The sequence below is a fragment of the Oncorhynchus clarkii genome, chromosome 4, assembly GCF_045791955.1.
Source record: "Oncorhynchus clarkii lewisi isolate Uvic-CL-2024 chromosome 4, UVic_Ocla_1.0, whole genome shotgun sequence".
In the NCBI taxonomy this organism is placed as follows: domain Eukaryota; kingdom Metazoa; phylum Chordata; class Actinopteri; order Salmoniformes; family Salmonidae; genus Oncorhynchus; species Oncorhynchus clarkii.
Genome location: NC_092150.1, coordinates 20880319 through 20892533, shown reverse-complemented (window position 1 = coordinate 20892533; position 12215 = coordinate 20880319). Strand labels below are relative to the sequence as shown.

Below are 12215 nucleotides of genomic sequence, written 5' to 3'. Positions count from 1 at the left end.
GACCTTTCAGGTTATGTCGATATAGGACTCGTTTTACTGTGGATATAGATACTTTTGTACCCGTTTCCTCCAGCATCTTCACAAGGTCCTTTGCTGCTGTTCTGGGATTGATTTGCACTTTTCGCACCAAAGTACGTTCATCTCTGAGACAGAACGCGTCTCCTTCCTGAGCGGTATGACGGCTGTGTGGTCCCATGGTGCTTATACTTGCGTACTATTATTTGTACAGATGAACGTGGTACCTTCAAGAGTTTGGAAATTGCTCCCAATAAATAACTAGACATGGAGGTCTTGGCTGATTTCTTTTGATTTTCCCATGATGTCAAGCAAAGAGGCACTAAGTTTGAAGGTAGGCCTTGAAATACATCCACGGGTACACCTCCAAATGACTCAAATGATGTCAATTAGCCTATCAGAAGCTTCTAAAGCCATGACATAATTTCCTGGAATTTTCCAAGCTGTTTAAAGGCAGTCAAATTAGAGTATGTGAACTTCTGACCCACTGGAATTGTGATAGATTATTTAACTTATAATTGACTAAACAATTGTTGGAAAAAAGTACTTGTGTCATGCACAAAGTAGATGTTCCCAAACTATAGTTTTGGCATGTCGGTTAGGACAAGAAATTTGTGGAGTGGTTGTAAAAGGAGTTAATGACACCAACTTCCGACTTCAACTGTATATACACACACTACTATTAAGCGTTTTAAATATTTCTCTATTTTCTTTCTCTTTGTATCATTGGGAAGGTCCCGTAAGTAAGTATATCACCGATAGTCCATACCTGTTTACGAAGCATGTGATGAAGAACATTGGATTTGATTTTGATCTCAGGTCTTTGGCTATAGTCACATAAGTCACTTAGCTACACAAAATAGACTGGGCTACAGTAGATCAGTGAGAAGGGAACATTCTGTACATCACACCCTAACATGACAGGGAACGTGTCAGACCCCCTAGTGAACAGAAGTATAGAGACTCACCCAGCCATAATGGCAGCAATGTCAGAGATGAACCACTCAGCAGAGTTGAAGCCCAGAATGCCAACCCCATGGTAGCGCTCCAAGCCAAGCTGTGGACACAAACACTGCATGAGAAAAAGACCTTCACATAGATCTCAAATTGCCACCTAAAGAGGAACATAACAGATATAATGCCTGTTAATATTCATTTTTCTATGGATAAGAGTTCAGATAAAGGGGAAGGTGAAGCAAAGCCAAATATAGACTACAGAGGGTATTTTATAACAGGAGTAGTAATAAAATACACCATTGTGATACTTATACAAGAAATGTACAGCTGCTTGCCTACGTGGCAATGCAGAGTAGAACGACTCTCCCCCTCCAAGTAGGAGGCAGTCAGGTTCAGATGTGTGTATGTAATCCTCACTCGTGTATAATGTGGAGTTTCACAATAAGTAACATGGCCTGGGACGATAAACCGAAAATGATCGACACCGACCATACCGATCACTTATCGCAGGCATTTCGCTGATATCGTTCACCACGATAAGTAGCCTATACTAGAGAAATGTGAATTTTGAAATAAAATAGGTGATTGATGTTTGTAGCCATCAATTGTCCCATTAAACTAGTAGTAGTTTAAAGGATTATAAAAAAATATATATGGTAGGGCACATAATAAACGTATCGTTCTATTCATCTTTACCTCATTAATTCAGGTAATTTATCGTTATGGATTTTTGTCCATATCACCCCACTCTAGTGTGGCCTGCATCTAGATGTTGCCCCTAGCAGAACACTGCCTCTACCTCCCACATTTCATCTCACCCTACGCATGCTGGTGACAGTGACGCAGTCACCACGAGGTTAAAACACACACTGATCTGAAGTTAGGATAGTGGACTATGATCAGTGAGATGGGAAGTTATCAAAAGCCTTCTAAAAGGGCCCACATCCTCCACAGTGGTTCTCTTTTGCTTTGGCTTCATATTTAGTTTGAGGATACATTGTTGCCTTGCCAAAATAACTTGTTCTCATACTTTGATTCACTTTAGGAACTGATGTTTATAAGCCTTTGTTGTGACTGGAAATCTAAGAGACACTTACGCCAATAAAATGTTTTATAATAATACTTTACAGCTCTTATCGGTGTGGAACCCTCAACTCCTACCATTATCTTACCGTATTCTATTGCAACTTTGTTCTGACATCCACATTTACAGCAGTAGTGTCAGTTATGGTCTGATTTCCATAAGTACAGTTGGTCTGTGTGTTTAGTCTCACCTTGAGGAAGCTCTTGGCAGCGGTGCGGCAAGCCTGGTAGTACTCCTGGTAGTTCATGGTCTTCATCTGTTCTCCCTCCTTCCAGCCCAGGGCGGTGTAGCTGCCAAACCTCTCCACTGCAGTTTTAAACATCTGGTCTACAGTGACTGGGGGCTCAGCTGCAAAGCCCGACTCCCCCATCCGCAGATTCACCTCCCCGTCACCCCTGGACGTCCACCGCTCTGGCTCAGCCATCGCCAGGGACAGGGAGTCTGGTCGCTGGGCACTCACTGACGGAGAGAGGAGAGGGGTTTAATTTTTTTTAACCAAAGAAAATCAACTGAGAAGGCGAATGAGAGGCGTGTTTGATTTGAGAGCATTGTCTAGACTCACGTTTGATTGCACCTCAGAAAAGAGGGACATTTCCCTTTCCGGACAGTTTAGTTATGTTGATGGGCAATGATCCATCCAATTTCTTCCGACACTGAGCAAATTTCAGGTCTGCTGAATGCAAACTTTAGATGTGAAAATTCTGTGCAACTTCTGAACACATGTTTACAGTGAACACTGAGGCTGTACCGACTAAGTTAATTTTAACAGTGGCAAAGTAGGCTACCGTGGCTATTTGATCATAATGTAGGCATTTAAAAAAAAATGCAGGGCTCGACGTGAACCTGTTTAGCCACTCAGATACGGTGGTGACAAACAATGTATTGTGTTGGATGCAAGAAACTACTTTACAAAATAAAATGCATTATTACCAAGATGCAGACAAAAAATGTGCTACCCCCTGCAATTGGCAGCTTAGCTTATTCAAGCCTTTCCCAAAAAAAACACTGCCCCATTTAAGACATAAAAGCTGTTCACCTGACTCACTTTTCAAAGATTGCTAGAAAATGTACACGTTTTGTGAGCACTCGCAGCTTAGAGAGAACATTGGTGATGGGCATAAATGCCCAGTCTGCACACGCAGGCAAATCAATCTGTCAAACGGCTCCCAAACCCTATGAGGAAGTCCAACCAATCACTTTGAATGGCGTGCCTGCTGCTTACACAGACAATCACAGAAATTAGCTTTAGGGATATGACGGAGGCTGCTCTGACTTCTGGTCTTAAATCCCAGTGTTCCCTCCACCAACAGTGTTCCCTCCACTGTTGGTAGGGGGAACACGAGGACTGCTGCAGTGTTGGTGGAGAGCCAGAGGCAGTGGGTTGTGCTGACCCTGGCCTGGCCCCCAGTTTCTGCCAGTAAACAAACACACACACACACACAGTATGAGACACCAATCTGCCCAACACCAGACAAAACAAGGGAGGGCCAGACAGGGGATCCCAATAACCGCATTGGCAGCCCACAAGGAGAGCTCCCACTAGTAGGGACTAACAGGGCAGGAGACTGAACTGTGAACCTCTCAGAGCTAGTTAAATGGTTCTGTTCAATAGTTAATTCTGTAAAAAAATATTATAGCCGGTTATTTTTTTAATGGGGGCCCATTAGCCAGAAACCCGAGCCTCTGCAGAGTCCTCAACGGATATTCCGGTTTTCAGGGGAAATGGCCTCGTCATGCGACTTCCGCTTTTGGATATTAACAAGACGACGCGCCATCTCAACTCCTCCTCCACATTTACTGGATTGGTTGAACATTGCAGAAGAGAACATTGACAGTTCTCTTCTTGTAGGGGGAACTACAATTTACATGTTTTGTTCATATTTTTGTTAAGTGTTGGTCCAATGTTTCATGAGCTGAAATAAATCCCAGAAATGTTCCATACTCACAAGCTTATTTCTCAAATTTTCTGAACAAATTTCTTTACATCCCTGTTAGCGCTCACTTCTCATTTGGCAAGATAATCCATCCACATGACAGGTGTGGCATCTCAAGAAGCTTAAAACAGCATGATCCTTACACATGTAGACATTGTGCTGGGGACAATAAAAAGGCCACTAAAATAAGCAGTTTTGCCACAACACCACAGACGTCTGGAGGAAGCATGCAATTGGCATGCTGACTGCAGGAATGTCCATAAGAGCTGTTGCCAAAGAACTGAATGTTAATTTCTCTACTATAAATCGGCCTCCAAAGTGGTTTTAGAGAATTTGGCAGCACATCCAACCGGTCTCACAACCGCAGACCACATAAGCTACAGACAGACAGGCATAAGCAGGCATAAGCTACAGACAACTAACTTAATTGCATTTTATTGATGGCAGTTTGAGTGCACAGATACCATGAGATCCTGAGGCCCATTGTTGTGCAATTCATCTGCCATTCATCTGCCGCCATTGTCTCATGTGTTCAGCATGACAATGCACGGCTCCATGTCGTAAGGACCTGTACACAATTCCTGGAATGCCATGCTTACTCAGACATGTCCCTCATTGTGCATGTTTGGGATGCTCTGAATCGACACTACCGTTCAAAAAGTTTGGGGTCACCTAGGAATGTCCTTGTTTTTTAAAGAAAAGCAAATATGTCCATGAAAATGACGTCAAATTTGTAGACATGGTTAATGTTGCCTAATATTGTAGCTGGAAATGGCTGCTTTTTAATGGAATATCTACATACGAGTACAAAGGCCCATTATCAGCAACCATCACCTCCTGTGATCCAATGGCACATTGTGTTAGCCTTTTAAAATGACAAACTTGGAATAGCTAATTGATCATTAGAAAACCCTTTTGCAATTATGTTAGCACAGCTGAAAACTGTTTCTGATTAAAGAAGCACTAAAACTGTCTTTAGACTAGTTGAGTATCTGGAGCATCACATTTTATTAGTCACATGCGCCGAACACAACAGGTGTAGTAGACCTTACAGTGAAACACTTACTTACGAGCCCCTAAACGACAGTGCTTTTAAAAAAAAAAACGGATTAGAATAAGAGATAAAAGTAACAAGTAATTAAAGAGGAGCATTTGTGGGTTTGATTACAGGCTCAGCTGGCCAGAAACAAATAACTTCCTACTGAAACTCATCAGTCTATAATTGTTCTGAGAAATTAAGGCTATTCCATGCGAGAAATTACCAAGAAACTGAAGATCTTGTACAAAGCTGTGTACTACCCCCTTCACAGAACAGCGCAAACTGGCCCTAACCAGAATAGAAAGAGTGGGAGGCCCGGGTGCACAACTGAGCAAGAGGACAAGTACATTAGTGTGTCTCGTTTGAGAAAGACGCCTCACAAGTCCTCAATTGGCAGCTTCATTAAAGAGTACCCGCAAAACACCAGTCTCAACATCAACAGTGAAGTGGCAACTCCTAGGCAGAGTTGCAAAGAAAAAGCAATTTCTCAGACTGGCCTACAAAAATACAAGATTGAGATGAGAAAAAGAACACTGACACTGGACAGAGGAAGACTGGAAAAAAGTGTTATGGACAGACAAATCTAAGTTTGAGGTGTTCAGATCAAAGAAGAACATTCGTGAGACGGATTTTAAAAAATGAAAATGCTGGAGGCGTGCTTGACGCCATCCGTCAAGCATGGTGGAGACAATGTGTTGGTCTGGGGGTGCTTTGGTGGTGGTAAAGTGGGAGATTTGTACAGGGTAAAAGGGATCTTGAAGAAGGAAGGCTATCACTCCATTTTGCAACGCCATACCCTGTGGATGGTGCTTAATTGGAGCCAATTTCCACCTACAACAGGACAATGACCCAAAGCACAGCTCCAAACTACGCAATAACTATTCAGGGAAGAAGCAGTCAGCTGGTATTCGGTCTATAATGGAGTGGCCAGCACAGTCACCGGCTCTCAACCCTATTGAGCTGCTGTGGGAGCAGCTTGACCGTAAGAAGTGCCCATCAAGTCAATCCAACTTGTGTGAGGTGCTTCAGGAAGCATGGGGTGAAATCTCTTCAGATTACCTCAACAAGTTGACAACTAGAATGCAAAAGGTCTGCAAGGCTGTAATTGCTGCAAATGGAGGATTCTTTGACAAAAGCAAAGTTTGAAGGACAATTATTTCAATTAAAAAATCATTATCTTGACAAACCATTTCTGTTCCCACCTTGTCAATGTCTTGACTATATTTCCTATTCATTTTTCAACTAATTTCATGGAAAACAAGGACATTTCTAAGTGACCTCACACTTTTGAATGGTAGTGTATGACATCGTGTTCTAGTTCCCACCAACATCCAGCAACTTTGCACAGCCATTGAAGAGTGGGACAACACACCACAGGTCACAATCAACAGCCTGATCAACTCTATGCGAAGAGCCGTTGACCTTTATTTAACTAGGCAAGTCAGTTAAGAACAAATTCTTATTTTCAATGACGGCCTAGGAATTATGGAACAGTGGGTTAACTGCCTGTTCAGGGGCAGAACGACAGATTTGAACCTTGTCAGCTCGGGGATTTGAACTTGCAACCTTCCGGCAACTAGTCCAACGCTCTAACCACTAGGCTACCCTGCCACCCCATGATGCAAATGGTAGTCACAACAGATACTAACTGGTTCTGAGCCACAACCCTACATTTTTTTTACGGTATCTGTGACCAACACATGCATATCTGTATTCCCAGTCATGGGAAATCCATTGATTAGGACCTAATTAATTTATTTCAATTGACTGATTTCCTTACATGAACTCTAAAATCTTAAAAATTGTTGCATTAATATTTTTGTCAGTATACATTACATGGCCAAAACACATCTCATTCCAAAATCATTGGACATTATTATGGCGTTGGTCCCCCATTTGCTGCTAAAGCCTCCACTCTTCTGGGAAGGCTTTCCACTAGATGTTGGGACATAGCGGCAGGCATTTGCTTCCATTCATGAGGTTGGGCACTGATGTTGGGTGATTAGGCCTTGCACGCAGTCGGCGGTCCAATTCATCCCAAAGGTGTTCGATGGGGTTGAGGTCAGGGCTCTGTGCAGGCCAGTCAAGTTCTTCCACTTCGATCTTGACAAACCATTTCTGTATGGACCTCACTTTGTCATGCTGAAACAGGAAAAGGTCTCCCCCAAACTGTTGCCAAGAAGTTAGAAGCACAGAATTGTCTAGAATATCATTGTATGCTGTAGCGTTAAAATATCCCTTCACTAGAAACAAGGGGCCTAGCCCAAACCATGAAAAACATCCCCAGACCATTATTTCTCCTCCACCAACTTTTACAGTTGGCACTATGTATTCGTACAGGTAACGTTCTCCTGGCATCCGCCAAACCCAGATTCGTCTGTGGGACTGCCAGATGGTGAAGCAGGATTTATCACTCCAGAGAACGCGTTTCCACTGCTCCAGAGTCCAATAGCAGCGAACTTTACACCCTCCAGCCGACACTTGGCATTGCGCATGGTGATCTTAGGCTTGTGTGCGGCTGCTCGGCCATGGAGAACCATTTCATGAAGCTCCTGACGAAGAGTTATTGTGCTGACGTTAATTCCAGAGGCAGTTTGGAAATCAGTAGTGAGTGTTGCAGAGGACAGATTATTTTTCCTCTCTACGAGCTTCAGCACTCGGCAATCGGAAAGGTGGCATCCTATGACTGTGCCACGTTGAAAGTCAGAGCTCTTCAGTAGGGGCCATTCTACTGCTGGCGATTGCATGGCTGTGTGCTCGATTTTACACCCCTGTCAGCAACGGGTGTGGCTGAAATAGCTGAAACCACTCATTTGAAGGGGTGTCCACATATATGAAACACTGCATTGCCTAAAGTAATTATTTTAAGCCTGCTATGCTAGGTTAGCCAGAGACAAACTATAGAGAGACTAAGCTATAACTCACCTAGTAAGTCTTAAGTCTTATGGCTGAAATGCCGCTACCGGGATCGATATGACAACAGCCAGTGAAAGTGCAGGGCGCCAAATACAAACAGAAATCTCATTATTAAAATTCCTCAAACATACAAGTATTTTACACCATTTTAAAGAAACTTGTGAATCCCACCACAGTGTCCGATTTCAAAAAGGCTTTACGATGAAAGCACACCAAACGATTATGTTAGGTGAGTGCCTAGTCAGAAAAAAACAAAGCCATTTTCCAACCAATTAGAGGAGTCACAAAAAGCAGAGAGATAAAATTAATCACTAAACGTTGATGATCTTCATCAGTTGACACCCATAGGACTTCATGTTACACAATACATGTATGTTTTGTTCTATAAAGTTCATATTTATATCCAAAAATCTCATTTTACATTGGTGTGTTATGTTCAGTAGTTCCAAAACATGTGGTGATTTTGCAGAGAGCCACATCAATTTACAGAAATACTCATAATAAACATTGATAAAAGATACAAGTGTTATCCATGGAATTATAGATCCACTTCTCCTTAACCTGTTTGGGATAGGGGGCAGCATTTTTACGTTCGGATGAAAAGCGTGCCCAGAGTAAACTGCCTGCTACTCAGGCCCAGAAGCGACGATATGGAAACTATATTTATTAGGTGTACTCTGGCATTTAGAAAACCCCATCTTGAAGGTATTCACAAATTTCAAATGAATAAATAAATTCACATTTCAAAGTGTTGAGATTTGTCAGTTGGTCAGTAAACACTCTGTTGCTCTTAAATCAGTGGGGCTTCCTCTTCCATCCACCTGAAGTGCAGTACCATGAGGATCTGGCTGAGGCTGGTACCATGGCCATGCGTGGCTATTGACTAAAGAAGTATTTGGTCATAAACAGTCCCCACTGAACTCCCAGAAGGTTCCACCCACAGCTCTGTGCTGTTGACCATAGACAACACAGCGCTCTATGGTCAGCCTAACACCAGGCCACATGATTCTACGCTTCTCTGTTGCTATTTCAGTTTTATACTTCTTTGAAAGGCTTCAAAATATTGGCAGGGATTATCTATAGTTTGTCTTGTCATGGTGACCTTTCAATTGTTTTTATTAAAACCTCTTATGGCTGGGGGGCAGTATTGAGTAGCTTGGATAAGGTGCCTGGAGTAAACTGCCTGCTACTCAGGCCCAGAAGCGAAGATATGCATATTATTAGTAGATTTGGATAGAAAACACAAAAGTTTCCAAAACTGTTTGAATGATGTCTGTGAGTATAACAGAACTCATATGGCAGGCAAAAACCTGAGAAAAAATCCAACCAGGAAGTGGGAAATCTGAGGTTTGTAGTTTTTCAACTCATTGCCTATCGAATATACAATGTCTATGGTTGTCATATTGCACTTCCTATGGCTTCCATTAGATGTCAAGTCTTTAGAACGTTGTTTGAGGCTTCTACTGTGAATTGGGGGCGAATGAGAGCTGAATCAACCAGAGGCCTGCCAGAGTGCCATGAGCTGATCACGCACGCACACGTTAGAGCGACCTGCGTTCCATTGCAATTCTAAAGATAAAGGAATTCTCTGGTTGGAACATTATTGAAGATTTGTTAAAAACATCCTAAAGATTGATCCTATACATCGTTTGACATGTTTCTACGAACTGTAATATAATTTTTTGAACTTTGTCTGAACTTTCGCCTGGACTTGCCCGCGCCTCGCGAGTTTGGATTTGTTTACCAAACTGGCTAACAAAAGGAGGTATTTGGACATAAATGGACTTTATAGAACAACACAAAAATGTATTGTGGAACTGGGATTCCTGGGAGTGCATTCTGATGAAGATCGTCAAAGGTAAGTGAATATTTATAACGCTATTTCTGACTCCACAACATGGCGGGTATCTGCATGGCTTGTTTATGTGTCTGAGCGCTGTACTCAGATTATTGCATGGTTTGCTTTTTCCGTAAAGCTTTTTTGAAATCTGACAGTGGTTGCATTAAGGAGAAGTATATCTATAATTCTGTGCATAATAGTTGTATCTTTTAATGTTTATTATAAGTATTTCTGTGAATTGATGTGGCTCTCTGAAAAATTTGCCGGATGTTTTCGAGGCACAACATTACTGACCATAAAGCGCCAATGTAAACAGATTTTTGGATATAAATATGAACTTTATCGAACAAAACACACATGTATTGTGTAACATGAAGTCCTATGAGTGCCATCTGATGAAGATCAAAGGTTAGTGATTAATTTTATCTATTTCTGCTTTTTGTGACTCCTCTCTTTGGCTGGAATATGGCTGTGTGTGTTTTTGTGACTAGGCACTGACCTAAAAATCATATGGTGTGCTTTCGCTGTAGTCTTTTTACCCACACGATGGGTAGATTAACAAGAAGTTAAGCTTTAATTTGGTGTATTGCACTTGTGAAAGTATGAAAAATACATATTTCAAACAAATATTTTTAATTTCGCTCTCTGCCTTTTCAGCTGAATATTGTCGAGGGGTTCCCATAAGAAGTTAATGCAACCGGTGTGTCAGATTTCAAAAAAGCTTTACGGAAAAAAAGCACACCATGCAATAATCTGAGTACAGCGCTCAGACACAAAAACAAGCCATATAGATACCTGCCATGTTGGAGTCAACAGAAGTCAGAAATAGCATTATAAATATTCACTAGTCGTGCTATAAATTCACAGACAACACAAAGATTCCTTGATGCTCTTCCAGACTCCCTCTGCCTACCCAAGGACGACAGAGGACAAAAATCATTAACCACCTAACTGAGGAAAATCATTTAACCTTGCGCAATACCCTAGATGCAGTTGCACCCCTAAAAACTAAAAATATTTCTCATAAGAAACTAGCTCCCTGGTAAACAGAAAATACCCGAGCTTCCAGAATATTGGAACGGATATGGCGCCACACCAAACTGGAAGTCTTCCGACTAGCTTGGAAAGACCGTACAGTGCAGTATCGAAGAGCCCTCACTGCTGCTCGATCATCCTATTCTTCCAACTTAATTGAGGAAAATAAGAACAATCGAAATGTATTTGATACTGCCGCAAAGCTAACTAAAAAGCAGCATTCCCCAAGTGAGGATGGCTTTCACTTCAGCAGTAATAAATTCCTGAACTTCTTTGAGGAAAAGATCATGATTATTAGAAAGCAAATTACGGACTCCTCTTTAAATCTGCGTATTCCTCCAAAGCTCAGTTGTCCTGAGTCTGCACAACTCTGCCAGGACCTAGGATCAAGAGAGACGCTCAAGTGTTTTAGTACTATATCTCTTGACACAATGATGAAAATAATCATGGCCTCTAAACCTTCAAGCTGCATACTGGACCCTATTACTACTGAAAGAGCTGCTTCCTGTGCTTGGCCCTCCTATGTTGAACATAATAAACGGCTCTCTATCCACCGGATGTGTACCAAACTCACTAAAAGTGGCAGTAATAAAGCCTCTTGAAAAAGCCAAACCTTGACCCAGAAAATATGTTAAAAAAAATTAAAAAAATATAGATATAATTTTTAAAAAATAAAAAAACAAATCGGCCTATACCGAATCTTCCATTCCTCTCAAAACTTTTAGAAAAAGCTGTTGCGCAGCAACTCACTGCCTTCCTGAAGACAAACAATGTATATGAAATGCTTCAGTCTGGTTTTAGACCCCATCATAGCACTGACACTGCACTTGTGAAGGTGGTAAATTACGTTTTAATGGCATCAGACCGAGGCTCTGCATCTGTCCTCGTGCTCCTAGGCCTTAGTGCTGCTTTTGATACCATCGATCACCACATTCTTTTGGAGAAATTGGAAACCCAAATTGGTCTACACAGACCAGTTCTGGCCTGGTTTAGATCTTATCTGTCAGAAAGATATCAGTTTGTCTCTGTGAATTGTTTGTCCTCTGACAAATCAACTGTAAATTTCAGTGTTCCTCAAAGTTCCCGTTTTAGGACCACTATTGTTTTCACTATATATTTTACCTCTTGGGGGATGTCATTCGAAAACATAATGTTAACTTTCACTGCTACGCAGATGACACACAGCTGTACATTTCAATGAAACATGGTGATGCCCCAAAATTTCCCTCACTAGAAGCCTGTGTTTCAGACATAAGGAAGTGGATGGCTGCAAACGTTCTACTTTTAAAATCGGACAAAACAGAGATGCTTGTTCTAGGTCCCAAGAAACAAATATCTTCTGTTGAATCTGACAATTAATCTTGATGGTTGTATAGTCTCAAATAAAACTGAAGG

The 12215-nt window shown here is 41.7% G+C and overlaps 1 protein-coding gene across 2 annotated transcripts in view; it reads right to left on the bottom strand.

The window, feature by feature from the left end:
* Nucleotides 1-12215, bottom strand: part of LOC139406578 (long-chain-fatty-acid--CoA ligase ACSBG2-like) — a 68898-nt gene that overhangs the window by 15025 nt on the left and 41658 nt on the right. For both annotated transcript variants that reach the window (XM_071149314.1, XM_071149313.1), the window contains exons 4-5: nt 2247-2515; nt 984-1072 (exon numbers count right to left, since the gene is read on the bottom strand). In XM_071149314.1, coding sequence (XP_071005415.1) covers nt 984-1072; nt 2247-2515 — 358 coding nt within the window. The remainder of the gene's footprint in view (nt 1-983; nt 1073-2246; nt 2516-12215) is intronic.